The sequence below is a fragment of the Pan paniscus genome, chromosome 11 (genome assembly GCF_029289425.2).
Source record: "Pan paniscus chromosome 11, NHGRI_mPanPan1-v2.0_pri, whole genome shotgun sequence".
Lineage (NCBI taxonomy): Eukaryota > Metazoa > Chordata > Mammalia > Primates > Hominidae > Pan > Pan paniscus.
The window spans coordinates 111709051-111732604 of record NC_073260.2 but is presented as its reverse complement, the minus strand read 5'-3'; the positions used below and the strand labels follow the sequence as shown (position 1 = coordinate 111732604).

General features: G+C 36.6%; 1 protein-coding gene across 1 annotated transcript in view; it reads left to right on the top strand.

Moving 5' to 3' along the window:
* LURAP1L (leucine rich adaptor protein 1 like) overlaps positions 1 to 20769 on the top strand; it is a 48502-nt gene extending 27733 nt beyond the window's left edge. Inside the window, exon 2 of the mRNA XM_003804934.6 lies at positions 20027 to 20769. Within this exon, the coding sequence (XP_003804982.2) occupies positions 20027 to 20401 (375 nt within the window). The 3' untranslated portion in view covers positions 20402 to 20769. The remainder of the gene's footprint in view (positions 1 to 20026) is intronic.
* The last annotated feature ends 2785 nt before the right edge of the window (positions 20770 to 23554 follow it).

Here is a 23554-nt window from a genome sequence, read left to right as displayed (position 1 = left end):
ATACCCCAGTTCCTTATTATGGAGCTCCAGGCTATGTATATATGTAGTATGTACATATATGCACGTATGTGTGTATTTTCTAAAGGGAAACATGATTCTCAAACCATCTATTACTTTAATAAGTTTTTATTAGATCAATTTCATTAAACTGCTGTAAGACTACAATTTAAAAAGAAAATATTGCTTTAAAAGCATTTTTAAATGGACAAATGGATAAATTTAAAACAGTATGTTTAGGAATTAAACTTGGGAATGAGTTTTATTGCATCCGAAAGTCATGTGACAAACTTCTTTCATATTCATTCTTTTTAAAGGGCATAAACACAGACTTCAGGGAAATTTAAGAATGTTCCAAAAAGGGAGAATAACTCAAAACACAGGAGGAAGAACATATTTGTCATGGGAATTTTAACAACTGTAATACTGGGTTTATAGGGAGGAAATAGGAGATCAAGCCCTCTGAGTTTTTCTAGGTCATATATTTGAAAAGCACTTCATTTCCTCTGATTGAAAAATGGAAAGCATCCATGATTCACATATACAAATTAACTCTTTCTGAATTCCCAGTCCATTTCCTTCTGAGAGTGAATCTGTCACTCTGGATTCAGGAGAATGAAATGGTTGTTTGAGTACTAGAAGAGTTAGCCTCCATTCCAGAAGGAGACATACATAATAAAGTTGGCCTGGCGTCAGTCTAAGCTGTAGTTTTATCTAATTTCCCTACACAGCCCAAATTAATTTTTCTGTAACTTCCTTTGTCGTTATTAGTACATTTTACCCACACTAAAGAATAGGCCTGAGATGCTAATAAAGCCTCTAAGCTATTTTGAGGGCAGCTCAAAGTCAGTGATATGGTTTGGATCTGTGTCCCCACCCAAGTCTCATGTTCTGTATTCATCCCCAGTGATGGAGGTTGGGCCTGGTGGGAGGGGATAGAATCATGGTGGTGATTCCTCATGGTTTCACATCACTCTCCTTGATGCTGTCATTGGATTAGTGAGTTCTCCTGAGATCTGGTCTTTAAAAGTATGTGACACATCCCCCACCCTCTTCCTTCTGCTCTGGCCACGTGAAATGCTAGCTCTCCTTTTGCCTTCCTCCATGACAGAAAGTTTCTTGAGGCCTCTCCAGAAGCTGAGCAGATACCAGCTTCAGCTTCCTGTGCAGCCTTCGGAACCATGATCCAATTAAACCACTTTTCTTTACAAATTACCCAGTCCCCGGAATTTCTTTATAGCAACATGAGAGCAGACTAATGCACTCAGTAACCTGCAGCACAGAAGTGGGTTAAAACTCCTGTCAAGTGCCTCTGTTTAGGATAATGTGTTGAGCTTGTCTATGGAATGAACTGTCATAGCATCTCTCGGGGTTATCTTTGCTCAAAATTCCAGATCCTCCATGAATGCCTCCAAATTACCTTTCCGCTTTTCCTCTACCACCACCTGCTCCCCTGGTTGTCTTGTCACTTTATTAGCACAAAATGAACATTTTCATCTCTGAGCCTTTGCTTATTTCTCTCATTCCAGATTCAAAGTGAAATGTCCTTCTTGGCATGGATCACCCACACCCATCTGATTGACAGATGTCTTCTTTTCCTAAGAAAAATTAATCCATACTTACTCTCTGCTGCATTACCACATACTGTCTGTACCTGTTCTTCCTCTCTCATCGATTTCTTCATTCAGCATATGTTTATTGCTTTTCCATGTGCCACTTTAGAAACTAGGATTATTGGGTAGGATAGAACCACTGCACTGGAAGTGTTCATGCTCACCACCTCTTTGTCACTTGTCTTTATATTTCATTGTCACTAATGTGTTTGTTTTTCCTATATCTTGAACAATTTCCTATCACTTCTAACATGCTGTATCAGAGAACCAAGACATTTTCAGGCTGAAAGGAATTTTGAAGATGATCCTCAATATTCTTATCTAACAGACAGGAGAATGGGGACATGGGAAGATTAGATACTTGTTATAGTACAGGTTAAGTTACTGCTGGAACCAAGACTAAAACCAAAGTTTTAGCTTTCTTCGCTATTCCCACTAAATGATACTGCCAATGGGTAGTTAAGTCACAGGACATCATAGGTGTAAATAAATACAAAACACCTGTTATCTCTGTTTTAAATGTCTTTGTAAGTTATTTCTGCTGGAAAAGGATCAGTGTACATATAAACATGATAAATTACACCACATTCAAAGGAGAGCAAACTCTCACATGTCCAGGTAAAATTGTCTACATTAATCAGAGTAAAATTCTAGGAGAATACTAAATTAGAAAAGGAAATTGATATTTTAGGCAAGTGTGTTTTAATAAATGTAACATCATTTAAACTAGATCAAACAATTTAATTGTTCAAAACAGTAGCATGCCAAAGGACAACTTAAACACTTTAATTTCTACAGACTAGAGATAAAACATAAAAATTTAGTCACTGATATCCTGTGGTGCCAGAGATATCATTAAGGTATTTGTGGAAAATAAAATGTAAACAGCTACATGAAATTATTAGCCCTGCATCATCACAATATTCTATACTTGGTATATGCTGAATTGCATACCATCTGAGACAGAAACCTATTAAAAATAAAGAGCAAATCTATTATTTCCTCATAGAATTCATTGTGATTCACACTGAAAAGACAAAGCTTATTTAATCATATTTGCATTAAATTATGTATTTAATAAATTCAGTGTATGATTTTTTTCCTGTGCAATAGGGTGGCTTTTATTCTAATTAATCAGTGACAAGAAGTGGATAAATAATGACTAAAAAGGAGTTGAAGGCTTAGGGACACATATTTGATGGAAACTTTTGTCACAGCAGAATCATAGTTTTAAGTTCTTTTGTATCATCTGCATAGTCTATACCGTATTGGCCCCATCTACATTTGCATCAGTTCTAATAAGATTTTTGTATGTGGCTCTGTTATTCTGTTATCTGATTTTTTTTTTTTTTTTTTTTTTTGAGACAAAGTCTCGCTGTGTCACCCAGGCTGGAGTGCAGTGGCATGGTCTCGGCTCACTGCAACCTCTGCCTCCCAGGTTCGTGATTCTCTTACCTAAGCCTTCCCAGTAGGTGGGATTACAGGTATGCACCACCACTCCTGGCTAATTTCTGTATTTTTAGTCGAAACAGAGTTTCACTATGTTGGCCAGGCTGGTCTCGAATTCCTGACCTGAGGTGATCCGCTTGCCTCGGCCTCCAAAAGTATTGGGATTACAGGTGTGAGCCACCATGCCTGGTCCTCTGTTATTTGATTCTATCAAAATTGTTTTTTTTTTAAATAGTAAAAATATAGAAATATAAAACAAGCATATGCTTAACGTTTATTTGGCTCAATGAAGGAAATCATCAGGATGAAAAGATGGTTAAAGGAAGAAACAGAAGTCAAATAATTCATTAGGAAAGGTAGTCCGAGTTAAATTAACCAGGAAGTACCTTTTTTTCTTTTTTAATACTTGTCAGGTTGGGACTCTGGCGACTCACTACCTAAATCCAGCCCACCTGTTTTTGTAAATACTTTTATTGGAACACAAACATGCTCATTCATTTACCGTGACCACCCATATAAGCCATAAGCTGTAACCAAATTTAAGATTAACTAATGTCTTCATTAGAAAAGAAATATAAATTATAAAAATTAAGTTAAATGATGTTTATTTTTCATAATGACAAAACAAGGAAAATTTTGTAAACTAAAATTACCAAACCAATATATATCTAAAGATTCATCTTGATTCTTACATACTAACGATGCTTCTGAGGCAGCATTTTTATCTGGAAATTTATTTTTCCTTAAAAGACTAGAACATTCATTATATTAGAGTTCAGTTTTATTTTATGAGAATTCTGGGACTATTAAATTTGTACAAGTATTTAATAGACTCTAATATTAGAAAAAGCTGTTTTTACTGAAGACACATTGTAATTTAACTTATTGGTATATCCTAGAAGAAAAGACTTCATATTCTTATTATGATAAATAGTTATATGCATATATGAATACTAAATATGGTAAATAGTGGTGAAAGGTTTTTTTCTCAGTTAAATACACAACCACCTACAGGACTTGAAATTCAGTTCCACAACCTCAAGCAAAAGACACACAGTCTCAATGGTTATTCTCCTTTTCAGTGAAAAATGAATGTTTTCTTTATGGATTTAAGCAGACAAATAGACACACGAAAAATATAGAACAACTAACCATATTATCTGTCTTCTACCACTCAACAAAGAATATATTCTCATCATCCTAATATAGGTTACCAAGTGATCTTGTCATAAAACCAGATTGCTAATTATTGTCATCCCAAAGGGGGAAGATTTTATAGATTATGTGACCTCTACTCGCCTAGTTATTCAGTACCTACTAGTCTCTGGAATTGGCTGTTTTATACACCTGTTTTATACATGAGGGTTCTCTTGATTACATAATTAAGCCCAACCTTGTGGTCCAGTAGCAGTTGTGAAAATGGACATAATCCTAGACAATAAGTTAAACAAATGTGGAAATTCCTGGCCAAGATCAGGAGTGACAATGAAACAAACCAGAAAAAAACAAAAGAAAAGAAAAACAGAATCAGAAGACAAATCTGACAGTCCGAAAGGGAAAATTCTATTGCTGTTTGTGATTCACCCCAGGAGTTTCTTGGGCAACTCTGCTTAACTAGCTCTAGCAGGTGAACACACTATGCACCTTTAGGGCAACCTTCAAATCTGTCAAAATATAATTTTTTTTAAAAGTTGAAAACATGACTCTTACACAAATATAGAGGGAACATTTGTCAAAGATTGATTTCGCTTATTTAATGAGAGAACCAGCAAGATGGTACAGCTGGTTCAAGAGAATTAGATGAGTAGGTTGTATAGGTTGTATATTTTCTCAGGAAAATCATATGAATTCGTTTTCTAGTATACATATTAAATTATGAAACATCCAGTAGGAAAATAAAACTATAACCTTTGAGATTATCTTTTTTTTTTTTTTCTTTTCTGGATAGAAGCAATTTGCATTTCTTCAAGACACAAATCTACCAGTCAATTTACAGCTTCATAATGCTGGGTCAATTCAGTAGTAAACAGTAGGTCACACAAAACTATAACCGCATAGATAATTAAATAATGCTTTGATGGCTTCTTGGGCTATGCTCCATTTTATCATGGAAGAGACATTCAAACTTTGCTTTATTTTCAAATGTTGGATAATTGTCTAAAACAATTTTATGTTTTACTTTTAGAAGTCTATAAATATTCTCAAGGAATTTTGAAAATTTTGAAAATTTTTGGTAAAAGTGGATTATACTAATTTACTTTTTTATTTTTTCTAGTAGGCCTAGAAAAAAATAAGGTGTTGAGATTTCCACTTCTAGATTGTAATGTTCTTCATTTGAGGTCACAGTGTTGTCTCTATGCTCTACCAGGGTCTAGGAGAATGTCATGTACATACAATCTCTCAATAACTGTTAATAGCCTCTTTTTGCCCCTCAATTAGTTCTTCTGCCACTATTCAACTATATCACTCTACTCTTCTGAACAACTAAAGTCTTTTAAAAATGAGTCTAAACCATCGCGCCACTGCACTCCAGCCTGGGCGACAGAGCCAGACTCCGTCTCAAAAAAAAAAAAAAAAAAGAGACTAAACCATCTTGGCTAACACGGCGAAGCCCTGTCTCTACTAAAATATATATATATATATATATATATATATATATATATATATATATATATATATATATATATATATATATATATTAGCCAGGTGTGGTGGCAGGCGCCTGTAGTCCCAGCTACTCGGGAGCTGAAGCAGGAGAATGGCATGAACCCGGGAGGCGCAACTTGCAGTGAGCTGAGATCGTGCCACTGCACTCCAGCCTGGGCGACAGAGCGAGACTCCATCTCAAAAACTAACTAACTGACTAACTAACTAACTAACTAAATAAATAAATAAAATGAGACTGAAAAAGAGAATTGGCCAGGGTAATCTGATGTATTACGAGTAAGCTTTGGAAGAGATCATCTGTTTCTCACAGCATGAAATATAAAGACCCTTTCCAGGCAACACAGTTTGAAGGAGAGACTAGAGACTATGTAGTTAACTAAACTTCAGTCTGATTCTGGCTCTGCCACTTAAAATCTGCAAGAATATGATGCCTTAGTCCTCTGAGTCTCATTTTCCTTCACCTGCAAAATGAAATTAATCTGTGACTTTATATTTAAGGTGGGTTTCTAGTAGACAAGTTATAATTGGGTCTTGTTTGTTTATCCACTTTGACAGTCTTTGTCTTTTAATTGATGTATTTAGACTATTCACATTTAAAGTGATTGATATAGTTGGATTAATAGCGATCATATTTGTACATATTTTCTATTTCTTTCCTTTGTTTGCTCATTCATTCTTACTTTTTTCTTTCTCTCTTTTCTTTGCTTTTTTGTCTTCCACTTCTCTGGTTTTAATTAGGCAATTTATATGATTATACTTTTTCTTCTCTTGGCATATTAATTATACTTCTTTTTTAAGTACGATTTTTAGTGGTTGCCCTAGAGTTTTTAGAATATGTTTACAACCAATCTAAGTGCACTTTTAAGTAATATTATACCACATCATGGTAGTACAAGTACTATATAAAACAGTATTCCCAATTCTTCTCTCTTGTCTCTTATAAAATGACTATCATTCATTTCATTCACAAATAAGCTATAATCGCTGAATGCATCGTCATTGTTATTTTGAACAAACTGTTCTGTTAGATCAATAAATAATAAGAAAAATTTAATATTTTACCTTCTTTTTTTTCTTTCCTAATGCTCTTCCATTTTTTAAAATACAGATCTGAGTTTCTGCCGATATATTTTTCTTCTCTCTGAAGAACTTTTTAAAATATTACTTGCAAGGCAAGTCTACTGGTGACAAATTTTCTCCATTTTTGTTGGTCTCAGAAAGTCTTTAGTATTTACTACTTCACTTTAAAAAATTGTGGCAAAATATATATAACATAAAAGATACTATTTTAACCACTTTTAAGTGTATAGTTCAGTGGCATTAAGTACATCCACATTGTTGTACCACTATCACCACCATCCACCCCCAGAACTTTTTAATTTTTCCCAAACTTCTTCATTTTTGAAGGATAATTCTGTTGGATACAGAATTTTAGGTTAGTAGTCTTTTTTTTTTAAGACGGGATAAATATTTTACTCCACGCTCTTCTTGCTTATATGGTTTCTGAGTATAAGTTTGGTGTAAATCTTATACTTGTGCAACTGTAGGTAAGGTGTTCTTTTTCCTCTAGCTTTTAAAAAAGATTTTCTATAATTCGAATATAATATGCCTAGATATAGGTTTTTTGGTATTATTCCTCCTAGATGTTCTCTGAGTTTTGCAGATCTATAGCTTTGTGTCTGTCATTCATTTTGGGACATTCTCAGTAATTGTTGCTTTAAATGTTGCTTCTGTTCCTTTTTCTCTCCTCCTTCCAGTATTCCCATTATACATGTGTTATTCTGTGTCAGTCCATTTGCATTGCTATAAAGGAACACCTGAGACTGGTTAATGTATAAAGAAAACAGATTCATTTTGGCCCATGGTTCTGCAGGCTGTACAGGAAGCATGGTGCCACCATCTACTTCTGGTTAGGTCCTCAGGAAGCTTACAATCATGGCAGAAGGAAAGGGCAGCTAGCATATCACATGCTGAGAGAGGGAAAGTGACGAGATGCCACATTCTTTTAAACAACCAGGACTCACATGAACGTAGAATGATAACTCATTCATTATCATGAGGAGGGCACTAAGCCATCCCTGATGCATCTTCCCCCATGACCCAAACACCTCCTACCAGGCCCCACCTCTAGCACTGGGGATCACATTTCAACATGAAATTTGGAGGGGGCAGAACATCTAAACTGTATCATATACCTTTTCTAATAGCCCACAGTTCTTAGATACTCTGTTCTGACTTTTTATTTCTTTTTTCTTTTTGCATTTCAGTTTGGGGAGTTTCTGTGGACTCATCTTTAAGCTCACTGATTCCTTCCTCAGCTATGTCCAATCTACTTATGAGCCCATCAAAGGCATTATTTATGTTACAGTGTTTTTGATTTCTTGCATTTTCATTTGTTTCCTTCTTTGCACTTTCATCTCTCTGCTTTTATTACTCACTTGTTCTTGCACTGTCCACTTTTTCCATTAGAACCATTGGCATATTAATCATAGTTGTTTTAAATTCCTTGTCTGATAGTTCTCAAATCTGTGCCACACTTGAGTGTGGTTCTGATGCTTGCTTTGTCTCTTCAGACTTTGTTTTTGCCTTTTAGAGTGGCTTGTAATTCTTTGTTGAAGGCTGGATATGATATAAAAGGAACTGTGATAGATAGGTCTTTAGTGCAAGGTTTTATATTTATGTGACTAGGAGTTAGATTCTGCTTACTATTTGCTGTAGCGATAGTGTCAGAGACTAAAATTTCCTCTAGTATCCTTGCTTTTGTCTACTCTATTGTCTTTGGGTTTCCTTTGGCACTCTTTAAATACGGTCAGAGGCCTGCAGTTCTTTTTGCTGTAATCCCCTGTTATTATACAATAGCCTTATTGATGTGGTCGCAAGGTGTGGGAGAAGAGGAAGTGTTCTCCTGTCCATAATTAAGTCTCAGTCTTTTAGCGAGCCTGAGTTGGATATTTTGTTGATCAGGCTTTGGTAAAACTCCAGCCTGTTAGGTTCTGGTAAAATAGATTCCCTTAGGGACAAGCTTTTTTAAGGAGATCAGAGAGGTCTGGATGTATTTCAGAGCTTTCCTCTTCCTGCCAGAAGCACAGGGGATATTGAGAACCTGGTAGGTTTCCTGGAGGTAAAACTCATGAAAGTGCGGGGTGCCCCTGAGACTGGGTCCCTTTGGATTTTTTAACTCACAAGCTAGTCCACACTAACCTTCCAGCAATTCACCAATGACAGTTAGTGTTCCTACAGAAAGCTAAGGCCTTCTGCTTCCAGTTTTCTGTTCCTGTTAAGCTATGATTCTCTGTATCCATGTGTCTGTCTTCCAGGGCTGCAATTTAGCCAATGACCTCAGTTTTCTGATGAACCTAAGCATAGTTGTTGATTTCCAGTTTGTTCAGCTTTTTTTCTTGTTATGAAGATGGGAGTGATGACTTCTTAGCCCTTCACATATCAGACTGGAACCATAATGAGAATAATAATCAGCTTATTCACCGATTTGTTTTAAGAATGGCACTATATTTATTAGATAAATTAATATTTAAGGCATCTAGCTAAGTACAGGGTACATAGGAAGCATTTGATAAATGGCAGATACTATTATTAATATTCCTAAAGCCATTTTAAACAGCTGAGAATGAATAAATCACTAGATTGGAAAGTTAATGTATTATCAGTGAATGTTGGAATACGTCAGGTGTCTCTTATTGGATGCTCTTCAGATCACCACTTACAGCTAGTGAAACTCTCCCATCTGGAGAGTCCCACCCAAAAGTTTCCAAATGAAAATATTTAGTCAGTGTTTAGACACCACATAAAAAACAAAACAAAACAAAACTGATCTTAAGCATCATAAAGTATTTCAAATATTACCAAATTATCATTAGCAGGTGAAAATAAATATTTGCAGCAAAATATCTGAGTCTTCATTATATTTCCTATGCAAAAGGCCATTGTACAGGTCTTTTATAAAAAAAATGTTAACCTGTGAAAAAGAATTAACTCCTAGAAGGAAACTCAATAAACCTAACTAACTTTTATTACCATCCTAATCACCTCCTCTTTTTCTCCTACTGAGGCCAACTCAAAGCACATTTTGAAATTAAATGAGGAATTCTGAAAAGCAAGATTGCAACTTAATAAAGTTGTCAATATTGAAAATTTAGTAGTTTCAGTTTAGTTAATCTCGCTGCATTTTAAACTCTTTAAATTATATCTGAATGTTATTATCTAAGTTTAGTCTATTATCTTATCAATGTATACCCTACTTTCATGACCCTCAGATTATAGGGGATATAATTTATAAGTGAAATATATTGAAAGCATCATTTTTGTCATTAATTATCAAACATAAATCATCTGTCATTTCTCCTTCAGCGTAAGAAATCAATTTCTCTTAGGGGAAAGAAAAGCTGTCCTCCTGTAGATGCGAATGGCTCTTTCAATAATGACCTTCAGTTTCCTTGAACATTTTTTGTTTTTGTTAACAAGTATTTAACTACTTACTCTATTTGTTCCTTTTATTCAAACTACAAAGCAACGTACTGGTAAAGTATCATTCCACAGACAGTGATTCAGCATCTATCAACAAAATTATCCACAAGTGGAAAGATCTCTAGGACCTTGCTAAAGTGTGGTCTATATACCAACAGCATTGGTGTATTAGTTATTCAAGCTGCATAACAAATATCCCAAATCTTAACAACTTAAAACAGCAAACATGTATTATCTCACAGTTCTATATTAGGGAGTCTGGGCACAGATTAAGTGAAGGCCCCTGGATCGGGGTCTCTCACAAATCTGCCATCAAGGTGCCTTGATGAGGCTGCAGTCATCTCAAGGCTCGATCCAGGGAGGATCCACTTCCCAGCTCAATCACATGGCCAGTAGCAGTCGACAGGTCTATGTCCTTGCTAGCTGTTGTCCAGAGATCTCAGTTCCTTACTTTATGCATCTCACAAGGGGCAGTTCACAGCATGGTAGATGGCTTCATTCAGAGCAAGCATTTCAGAGAGTGTGCCCAAGGCAGAAGCCACAATCTTTTTGTAACCTTTTCTCAGAAATGACACCTCATCATTTTTGCCATAGTCTATTATTTAGAAATAAGTCAATAGGCCCATCCGATACCAGGATAGGGAACTACGTAAGGATGTAGATACCAGAAGAGGGTGGTTATTGGGAGATATCTTTAAGACTGCCTGCGACAATTGGTAACAACTGGGAACTTGTTAGAAGTATAGAATCATAAAACTGGTGAGCAAAATTTAAATTTTAACAAGATTTGATCCATAGGTACATTCAAGGTTGAAGATCTCTGCTCTAGGAGCAGGGCCCATCCATTTTATTCTGTTGCAGAGATTGCTTCCTCACTTATTTTTATTCACTCTCTGTTGCCTTTGTAAGAAATACAGAGATCACTTTTCTTTTCAAGTCAGTTCTCCCCTACAAAAAATTTTACAAAGTAAGTTTACTAAAGCACTATTGGGCTGCACATAGCGTGTAGGAAATAGAATTGGGAGAATGAAGAAGAAATATGGGGCATAAGATCCACGGCAAACAGATTTAATTATAGTATCAAGAAATTACTAAAAGAGAAGATAAAGCATTTGAGTAGAAAAGATGTCAGGAATCATGTAAAAATAGAGATTACAGTCCTATCTCCTCAACAATCTTCAAATGCATTGCTGAACAACTCTGCATTATAAAGCCTACTGTTTATAACAGTGGCCTCTTATTTTAGAAATATAGCCATCAAAAATTATTATAATACAAAAGCATAAATGTTCAACTGAGTTTAGATACCTGGCTTATTCCCTTTTTCAGTATATTTCATGTCTCAACAATGCTGAGTCATTTATATTCAGTTTTTGAAATCTTTCCAGAAAAGACACTAAAAACTTTGGTATAAATATTTTACATCTATCTCAAATTTTATTCAATGGAAAAGATAAGATTACCTTCAGATTTTAATTATGTCTAGAAAAATAAAAGCCCTAAGGGGTAAAATGCAAGTCTCTAATCAGCTTATTACAAAATGCAATCAATTAAGTAAAGCCTTCATTCCGTACCTTCTCAATGGTACACTGAAGCTAATATCTACTGAGATGTGTGAGCTTTTTGTTGAATTTTCAGGAGTTTTGTGAACTAGTTGCCAATCACAGACATTATTAAAATTTAAAGTATTTATATAAACCTACTAGCTAAGTATTTATATAAACCTATAGTTTAAAACAAAGGTAATAAATACTCAAAATTCATGGCATCCTAATTATTTTACTACATTTTACTTTCATGATTTTTTGAGGTTATTTAAAACATCTATTTTATTCACAGGGTGAAAATACCGTATATGCTGTAGTACCGAGTATCTCTTATCAATCCCATGTTTATGTTTAAGGACATTCTATAGACAGATTCAAATTGGCCATGTAGGAGTATTTATGCTACAGAAATTTAAAAACACTATAAAGCAGAACTTGATTTTTATTTTATTGATTGTCTAGACTTAAGTGATAGAGAAAATTTTAATACTGCAGATTGAAATTGAAATTTGTGGTATGTCCCTAGTTATTACATTTCCAATAGTGCCAAAAAAAGGAAATATTCTCCATGTATTTGAAAACTGTTATTCAATTCAGTGAAGAAATTGCTGACATCATTGATGAACCAGTAAAATTCCAACATAACCCATGCTGAGGCTGAAACAAATTTCAGTTTAATTAATATATTTTTCACTAAGTGAAAAATAATTTAACAGTGGATCACATATCAGGTGTAACAATAACAATTATTGAGGAATGAATTATCAATTGAGATTAACTGTATTTGTGACATTTTGTTTGAACTGTGTCCATAGTTTGCTATACATACAACAGTTCAGCAAGAATAAATAAAACATTCTCTGAAATCAGTTGGTTATATGGAATTGACAATAAAAAGTGCTGTATATTTTATTATTATCTGTCAAGTGTGTGTTATACATCTTCCATATCAGCACAATTTGTATTATATTTTGTAGTATATACACATGCATGTGTGTGTGTGCATGTTTATTTTTCCCAGGAAGCTGCTTGTTAAACATTTGCTGGCACACTACCCTGTGTCCTTCCCTTACAATATAACTGTGGCCACTACAGATCACGGAGGAGCACATTAACATGCCCTGGTCTACCATGTGAAAAGAACATTTTAAGTTCTAAATTGAAAAGACACACATGCACAATACTTACTATAAATTAGTGGAAACACTTCTCTGGTCTGTGTTCAATGTGAAAAACTTCTCTGCTGTGAATATGGGGAGTCCATGTTTTCATTAGATCATTCTAAATGAATCTCGGCTCAGGTGATTTATAGCCGATTGCATCAGCCTAAATTACACTTTGCACATTCATGTTGAAAATATTCAGGGAAACAGTTTTCACTGTATTAGATTATGGAAAAGGAATTGACATCACAGGCATCTAAGTATCAATTGGACCTAGAATCTGATGAAATCATACTGAAAAGCTGCATGTATTACTTTGGCAATCAGATGACTCACCAGCAGAAACTGTACAGATCTCACGAGCAGGTCTGGTGGCCGGAATTTATGCTTATGATTCACGGGAGTCACATGTGCTCCTTTCAAATACACCAGATACAGCTTTCTACTTTATCAAAACAACATCAATCAGTCCACTGTGCTGATGACAGTATTTTTATGTATGTAATTTAGTCCTTGGGGAAATTACTTTTCTATAAGGTTCTGGGAAAAGAGTGAACTGTTTCAGTTATTGTTCAGTTCCACATATAAACAACAAAAATGGAGGAAGACAAAGCTGACTGATGTGAAAGGGAATCCTCTGTTGCCCAGTTAGAAACAAATTTTGTTGTAAATTTTGAACTGACTGAGAAAGTGAAAGAAAGCTTTGATGGAAGGAACAGCACTGACTTTTGCATAATTGCAGGCTTTTCACCTGAAGCATTCCAAACCAAAAACAGTGAGTGGAAATGTTGTACAGTGTCTTCTCAGACTGCAAAAAGATGATAATATTTTTATGGATCTTCTGAGAAAACAGAGGAGCGATTTATAAGTATAGATATTGAAAACACTGCTGGAAATTTTAAGGATGGGTAGGCAGAAAATCTTCTGTGATCATCAAATTGAGGATGTCCTGAATTTGGAGAGAGGGCAAATTTGAACACAAGGAGCTTATGCAAAAGGAAGAAGCAAACAAACTGGAATAAATTGCTAGAAAAACAATACTCCAAGTGCTTTTAAACAGCTCTTCAGTTTATATAGACTTTTAAAAATATATTCTAAAATAAATGTGGATAGAAAAGAGGCCCTGACAGAACTAAACTCTCTTCCACCAACTACAAATCAGAGAGAATGATGATTAGTTTCTCCTAATGAGAAACTAGGGTTAGAACATCACATTAAAAAGCAAGTCTAACCTTTCTTCCTTCAATGTATGTGACTATGGACTTGCAAAGAAGTCCTTCTTCCTTCTAATTCATATTACAGCTTGCAGGATGGTTGGGATTTACATCTTAAATATTGTGGATTTTACCATACAAATGCATAACTAGGAGGTGGCCTGCTTTTATCTGACTAGTTGACATTCATAAATAAAAGGGTAACAATAATGGAGGAGGGCTTTATGAGAAACCTGAGTATATGATGCTATCCAAGGCTCTAGAAAGGCAAAAAATGTCCCTATTTGGAAGATACATTCAGCAGCTCATGTGCACACTTCAGTTAATATATAGACGTATTAAAGATGATATGCACGTTTGTCTTGGAGTGGAATACAAAAATGATTTTTATTCAAACCCAAATGGTGAGAGCAACAATTATTATGACAAACTTTCTGATAAAGTACCTAAAATTAACATCAAACCCAAACTTCGAGCCTTAGCCATGAGTTTTTACCAGCTACATCTTTTGCTGGAGTTATTGAGCAGCAGAATTGATTCTTCTGTCTCCTCTAGCGCCTGCATAATTTTCTCATAACATAAACAATTTCATAATCAAATGGCCACAGGAATGGCAAAATATCAGAGAATATGTCAAAATGGAAGGAAATCCTGAGATTATCTGATCTGTAGACTCTTCCTATTAAATTAAACATTAAATGCCTGAAATGTTATAAGACATTATTAAATATCTGAAATGAAATCTCAGTAAGAAAAGCAGATATGTTAGGTGGATGCCTCAGTTGAATTCAGTCTTCTTATTGGGTAAGATTAGTCTTTGTTCACAGAACTACTTTACCACCTTCACTGAGTCCCATGGTTCACTGCAGCTCGGAATGAAATCTCCTGATTTTTCTTCATGTATAAGGAAACTGAGGTCCTGTATGCCAAGCCACTTTCCCCAAAGGTCAAATGGGAAGATAGTGGCAGTGGCAGATTGGAGTCAGTACCATGTTCCTCATACAACACCACAAAGAAGTCAACTTGGTTAGCAACCAAAAATCCGACTGCATTTTTTTCTTAGATTCCATTGTGCCAATGCATAACCTTTGTATTCTTTCAATTTTTAAATGGCACTCTAGAAGAAAAAAAGATATCTGGGAAAGTTTGCTGTTAAGAATATTTTCTCCTTCAAGATTCCTCATTTCAAGTTCTACCATAGACTCAGTTCATCACCTGTCAAAAAAATGACATGAAATCTCAACATTCTCCCTAAAATACAGAGACCTGTGACATCATAATCCTGAAGCCTGAGAGACTAAGTAGGAAGCTGAACCATATGACATAAACTGTAAGGACCAGAGTAGAGGAGGGGAAGTGAAGAGGAAAAGAGGAAAGGACATCCACATCTCTTTGGACCTTTGGACCGATCAGTCTAAACCTTATTTTTGTTGTTGTTGTTTTTTGGTACATGTCCTGGTTGTTTGTTCCCTTTGTTCAGTTCATTTTGCCAAGTGTTTACAGAACACCCATGCTGTGCTAGTACCGGTTATCACCTCTGAACAAACAGAATAATGTTTGGAGTGTGACTCACACCTTGAAGTCCACTTCCTTTTAGAGATACTATCTCATATTCTGTAAATTTAAGCTAGGAATAACCTCACACCAGTTACTCGGTGTTTGAATCTGGAGAAGGAATAGAAGGGATTATCTGCTGAGAATGCTTCAATATTGAAATGTTCTTTCCCGAAGCTACTTTTTTTTCCCTCTCAAGTCACATATTACTGACCCACAGCAAAACCCGAGATTCCAACAGACAATCCAATCTGAAGCAAAGTTTCTTATTCAGATGTTGGACAGGTACTAATTCAGCACCTACTTGTGTGAGATACTCTTCCAGGTTTTGGCATAGAGTGGTGACCAGGAAAGATCAAGACCCAAGCACTCTGTGGTGCTTCCATGCTCATGGGGGGAAGAGAAAATAATAAGTAAATCCATTAGAAAGATTATGATTTCAACTAGTCATAAATATGAAGAAGGAAATATACATGGAAATGTAATATTAATCTAGGCATGGGTATTGCATTTTATGATTGATCAGGAATCAGGTTCTCCTAGGAGGTGACATTTAAACTCAGACCTTTAGGAGATCTCAACTCTCAGTATCCTCAGAGTCAAGTTGAGGGACCTTATAAGACTCCAACAGAAGGAACCACAGTTTCATGCTGCAAGGGCAAGGCTACTCTGTTTTTAATTGATGGCTAGACTTCATTAAGACTGAAATGAATAACAGTGAGGAAAGGCGGGGCAGGTACTAGAGACAGAAGAGTCATTGTGATTTAGTTGTTTGGTGAATTGCTCATACTTGCAAGGGTCATCGGTAGCATAACTGCACCTTGGTGCTTGGAGAAAGCAGAGTGCAGCAGCTGGGCCAGCCCAGGACTCTCTGTGCCTGGAGCTCCTGGTAATGGACCTGCCAGCGTGTGAACTGACGTGCCCAGCGCTCCCACGGTGGGAAGCTGTTTACTCTCTCCCGGGAGGACACAGGGTTAGACATAGTTGAATCTATAATCATTATCAACCAGATCAACACGTTCTAACTAACTTGCTTGTGTCGTTTTTTTCCCCAACAGTAGTTCAATGGCCTGTGAATGTTTTGCTTCCAGTAAAAAAAAAAAAAAAGATTTTCTTATTTAAATAAGTCATTTCATGGTCAAAGGAAGCTTTTGTTACTTCATAGTCCACTCCTCTTTTCTTCTTATTGCTTAATAAAACTGAAAAACTTGTACTTGATGCAGCCACTGTGTAAGTCAGACAAAAATTGCTGACAAAAAATTTATTCTAAGTATGTTTTAACCCCTGGTGGCATAGTTGTTAGGAACGTGTATTACTACTGTCTTAAGAGCTAAACTTTCACAATTCCTAAAATTATGGCTATTTCCCAAAATCAACCAATTATGACTATTTCCAAAAATCAAGCAATGCTTAGGACAGACCTTAACATATGGAAGAAATGTGAGACATGGCTTCTTTCTTTAAGGAGCTCACAGCCTAGTTGAAATTGCTAAAAGACAATCATTGGCAGTATATGACAGTACAAAGTTAAGCTATGTTAGGAGATAAGCTAACAGGACGGTAGTGGTGAAGCAGGCCAGCAGAGGAGGCTGGAGCCCTCAAGTAGTGCTTGATGAGAGAAGTATGACTTGAAGAATGGGGAGTATTTGGAGAGGAAGAGAGTGAAGTTTTTCAAGAATGGGGAATGACAGAGGAGCATGCCCAGAGCTGGGAATGGGCTGGAACATTTTCATGGGAGAGGGTGGAGATGTGAATAAATGCAGCCGTGATTTATCTGGGTGGCTATTGGGAAATGGTCAGATTGATATTCTGCCATGGCTTATAAGGGGCCAGCATGTTTTATCAGCTACAGATGCCTGCTGAATGATTTTGCAAAAGTTTGACTGATATTGATTTTTCTGGGCTGCTCAGTGGACCTAGGCAAATTGTTGGTGATTTATAAATATTTGTTATATTACTTGTAACTTGACCATTGTCTTCCTGGCTCATAGGGTGTGCGGAGGAATTTAAACATAAAGACTGTCAGAAACCTCCTTCCTCAACATAAAGTCATTGCAAGGTTATTGAGACACCCCAACAAACAGAGGGGCATCTCAAGGCTAAGTTCACATCCTTCTGTTCATGAACGTCTCAGTGAAAAGTAATTTTCTTTGTTACTTCCTGTGCAATTTATTTTTAGTGCTTTGTTCAGAGAAGATGAAGTGACTCAAGTCACTTCAATATTCCAGCAAAATTAAGGGATTTTAAATTGTACTTTATGTTTTTTGTATTCATAGATATATTTTTATTCTTTCGAAACCTGTACAATCTTGCATCTCTTGCAGTTATTAATGGAAATTCCATCTCTCCTAATGTTTGTTCATCATGTTCCCTCAATCCAAAGTTCCTCTTCAGTTATGGATTAACTCCTCATACAGAAATATTTTTACAATACAAATGAATACTTTTGAGGACAATTCGCTCTTTTCTTCCTTACAGTTTGAGTCATCCAAGAATGAATGTCTGATAATTCCAGAAACGGACATAAATCTGAATTAGCTCTGGATCCTAAAGAAAGAATTAGCATGACCCAGACTTTTGGGTTAGTAACCCAACTGGAGGGACAGAAATCGGTTTTTAAACCATAGAGAAGGCCGGACGTGGTGGCTCATGCTTGTAATCTCAGCACTTTGGGAGGCTGAGGAGGGCAGATCACGAGGTCAGGAGTTCAAGACCAGCCTGGCCAGCATGGTGAAACCCCGTCTCCACTAAAAATACTAAAAATTAGCTGGACATGGTGTTGCGTGCCTGTAATCCCAGCTACTCAGGAGGCTGAGGCAGGAGAATAATTTGAACCCAGGAGGCGGAGGTTGCAGTGAGCCAAGATTGAGCCACTGCACTTCAGCCTGGGCAATAGAGTGAGACTGTCTCAAAAAACAAGCAAACAAACCACAGAGAATGTGACTAGGACCTCTAGTGGCCAAACATGGTCCTGCCAGGCTCTGTACTCGAGCCATATCTCTTCTGTTCCAACAGAACAATCATGGGAGTTCTTACAGCACCACCTCCCCAGACACCACCTCTTGATATTAGCAAATGTTTACAGTAAACTGTGGGACCTGCAAAGAGACCCTGCTTTGTGGCTGTGGAGATAGATATCCCTGAAGTAACTTAGAGCTATCAGAAGGACCACACACCTGCCGGGAGCAGTGGCTCACGCCTGTAATCCCAGCACTTTGGGAGGCGGAGGCGGGCGGAACACGCGGTCAAGAGTTTGAGACCATCCTGGCCAACATGGTGAAACCCCATCTCTACTAAAAATACAAAAATTAGCCGGGCGTGGTGGCGGGCGCCTGTAGTCCCAGCTACTCGGGAGGCTGAGGCAGGAGAATGGCGTGAACTCAGGAGGCGGAGCTTGCAGTGAGCCGAGATTCCGCCACTGCACTCCAGCCTGGGCGACAGAGCGAGACTCCGTCCCCCCACCCCACCCCCCCAAAAAAAGGACCACACACCTAGAAGGCACATAAGGGAATTCTCAGACCTTCCCAACATCTGGTATCCCACTTTTGATTGGGGTGCCCCTGATATATCTGAAACAAATAGTCAGATATACAGAAATATTTGTACACTTCGTCTCATAAATTGGATCAGCCCAGTGTATCACCCATCCTTTGCATTCAGGGAATATTAGAGCAATTTTGTTCTTAAAAGCAAAAACATTATTCAGCACTGTCTATGTTGATATAGTCACAAAGAATACAGGTCTTTTTTGTACTCTTAACTCTTTTCTATAGATTTATTTTTCTTCATGTGTAAAATGAAGACAAAAATAATAATACCTGTCATACAGTGTTATTAGATTTTGCTAATGAATGCTGAACTTTTATGATGGTGCTTGGCACATTATCACTCTATAATCAGAGGCTTTTAGAGGCTTCTACGATGCTGAGGATGACTCCTTAATTTGTTCACCTTCCTTTTCTCCCCACCCCTCAGGACCCACGTATATAAGCCAACGTAAACATTAATAAACTTAATCTGGCCAAAGAGAAAATAAATTTTGTAGTAGAGAACCTGCCATTCAGTATGATATGTTCAGGCCACTTGGTTAGGGTCAGGGATGCAGCAGGGATTTTATTGTGCCTTTTGGAGCCTGATGCATCTGGCACGAAGTGAGTTTTTTTTTATTATAACTCCTACCTTCAGTCAGCAATTATCAAAAAGTTCCTGAGAACCAGTCCACTTATATTTTATTCTGTGAATTTAAAATTCTGAACTGCAGCAGACAGTCCCCAAATGAATTTGAGGCCTTTCGAGAGTGTAAAATGACTGGAATATCTTTCTTCTCTCTTTGTCCATAGGTTAACCTCAGAGCCACAGACGTCAGGCTCATGCGCCAGTTGCTTGTAATCAATGAGAGCATTGAGTCCATCAAGTGGATGATCGAAGAAAAAGCCACCATTACCAGCAGAGGCAGCAGCCTCAGTGGCAGCCTGTGCAGTTTGTTGGAGAGTCAGAGCACCTCCTTACGTGGCAGCTACAACAGCCTACACGATGGCAGTGATGGGCTGGATGGCATTTCCGTGGGAAGTTATCTGGACACGTTGGCGGATGATGTCCCAGGCCATCAGACCCCTTCAGACTTGGACCAATTCAGTGACAGCTCCCTAATAGAGGACTCACAGGCACTACACAAGCGTCCTAAATTGGATTCTGAATACTACTGCTTTGGCTAGTGACACAGTTTTTTGCATGGGACTGGTGTGCAATTAACTTGTATTTATCCTTCTTCTCCGCTGCTATATTTTTGGTGTGATTTTTATTTTAATAAGATGACCTTTTTAAAAGAAGCTGATTTTGAAACTGCTTAATGGTATTTCTGTTGCTCCTAATACTTCTCATCTGAGCTGATTTATTTTTCTCTGTTACATCTCTATTTTTTATTTATTACAATGATTTTCTCCCTTCTTTTACAGTAGCACAAACAAAGTAGGGGGAAAAGAATAAGCAATAATTATGTTTTTGCTTTTGTTTTCAGAGCAATGGGTCAGGGATTACAAGAAAAACTTTGCTAAATTTTACAATAAACCAAAGTCTGATAACAGTTAATGTTGCTGCTTGTGTCCTTAAATGACTTAAGGTTTCATCTTCCAGAAGATATTGAGATATATTACTGTTTGCATATCAGGTTGAACAAAATGCTTGGAACAAAATTAGGCATTATTTCTAGGCCACAACATTCTAGTGTATAATCAACCATACTGTTAGTCACACACGCCCACATGACAATCATCTGAAAGTCCCCAACTATACACATTCTGTTCAACCAACTCACCCTTGTGTCGGTACTTTAGATTAACGTTTTGTCATCAGTGATTCTAACTCAAATCGTATGTTTGTTTGTGTAATAAAATGTATTATTCTCCCAAATTTCAAAGAATAATTGAGATTAAGTATGGAGGCCATTCAAGGCAAAAATGTCCTAAATTTAATTGCATTTTGAGATTTTGTTGGCATTTACTTGTATGTATTTTGTGATTCTGATAGGATGTATAAATACTTAGATGCATACAAGCCGATGGATAGAAAGACAGATAAATATCCTGATAGCCTACTATCAGCAGCCTACTACTGCTTCCCTAAAGCAGAATTGTTATTCATTTAAGAAGTCTAATATGATACACATTCATCCTAGTATAAATAAATAATCTCTAAGTTTTCTGAAATGGAATATTTAACGCACATAGACAGTGGATATTTACTTTAAATATAATGTTATTAATCCTCTGCATTTCTTTTATCTTGATAACTCCTAGTGAGGGAATCTAATTAAGATTTCATGCTGTTCTTTGTAATGATAAATGTTTCCGGACTAAACACTCTATAATACAAATCAAGAAATCTTCCTTCTTATAACTGAGAAATGTTTCACCCAAATTTCCTTTGTTATTATATATTTACTACACATGTTGAATTTATTATTGTTTATTTCCAAGGCATGTATTATTCAATTTCTAATTAAAATATATCAGGGCTTATATTTTGCACTGATCTTTTCCCATAAGTCGCTTGATATAATCCTCATCACAACAATCTCATAATGTGAGGACTGTCATCATCCTATGTTTGAGGAAATTGAGGCACATAGAAGGCAGGCCACTGAGACAAGTCTCCCAGTAAGTGTCAAAGCTAGGATTTAAACTTGCATCTGTCTTATTCCTAACAATAACACTCAATAACCTCTTTGGTAATTATTGATGTTACATAATAAAATGGGAATGAGAAAGCAAATGTAAGCTCATAACAAAAATTAAAAATGTAACCAACCAATTTCAAACAGAAGATAATGAAATATGTAACCATATGTCCACAACCTTGCAAGGAGAATATCCTCAACTACAAAGAAGTGGCAGGCTGCAAGAGTGTGAGGCATCAAAGGCAAATTCTAACTTCTTTAAAACCTACCCTTTGCCTTGAACAAGCCATGCACATGAAAGGCCATTTCTGTTCTCAGATCAGTTTCAGATCGTGAATACAATCTGGTAAATTTCTGTTACATTCTTCTCGTGCAACCCGCTTCCCCTGCTATATGGCCACCCCATGCCCTCTATAAATTTTCCCTCTGGAGAAAGGAAAGCAAAAAGCACAAGAGTATAACGTGGGAGAAGTGTCTGGAATAGTTTTCATTTATATACTGTATTTTAAGGAAACTATAATGAACATTGGCAGAACACTTGAGAATGTTTTTGGCTTTATGAGTTTCAATATTTTATATGCTTTACATTAATTCCAATATTTTTTGCAAGATAGCAAATAAAGATTCCACCATTTAGATAATATGGAATCACATCTAAGCCAACAATTTTTTAATAATTGATTTTACTAAAAGGAAGGCAATAAACATTTAAGCAACACTAACTGTTAACATATTCATTGGTCTCAAGAGAGTGAGTGCATAGGAGTGCCTCATTTTTAACTGAAGAATCCCCATAACTAATCTCTGACCTGGACCATTTGATATTTGATCTCTGTCAGCACCAGAAGGAAAAGGGGTAAAAAGTTATAGTATTTTTTAAACTATTCTGCCTACACTGAGTTGTGTTTTCCCAGAGAAGATGGAATTTTCCTGAGTTACATTAATCTCTCAATTTTTATGGACTTGTTAGTCTTTTAATGGATGGAAAATAATTAGATGTAAGGAATTTAGACAAGTTAAAACTAGTACATTTTTGGAGTTTTGCAAATAAAGGAACTCTGGAAGACCAACCTAGGAGTCTTAACTAAACTTCAAGGAAACAATGTTTATACTACCAGCCAGCCCCAAAGTACATAGTGTAAAGTTTTAAGTATTCATCAATGTTTGGAAATGCAAAAAACATTATTTACTGTGGGTGGACTATAAAGGTACTTGGAGCCCACAAATAATTGCATCCAGGCATTTGTTTCCACAACTTCATAAAAACACATACACTTTGGGAGGCCGAGGTGGGCGGATCACAAGGTCAGGAGATCAAGACCATCCTGGCTAACACAGTGAAACCCCGTCTCTACAAAAAATACAAAAAAAATTAGCCAGGCGTGGTGGCAGGCTCCTGTAGTCCCAGCTACTTGGGAGGCTGAGGCAGGAGAATGGTGTGAACCCGGGAGGTGGAGCTTGCAGTGAGCCGAGATCAGGCCACTGCACTCCAGCCTGGGCAACAGAGTGAGACTCCCTCTCAAAAAAAAAAAAAAAACACAAAAAAAAAAGAAACACAATCACCTCCATGATGACAAAATAAATATTTTTTTATTTTGTTTTGTTTTGTTGAGACAAGGTATCGCTGTGTCACCAGGAAGAATACAGTGGCACCATCATGGCTCACTACAGCCTCCAACTCCAGGGTTCAAGC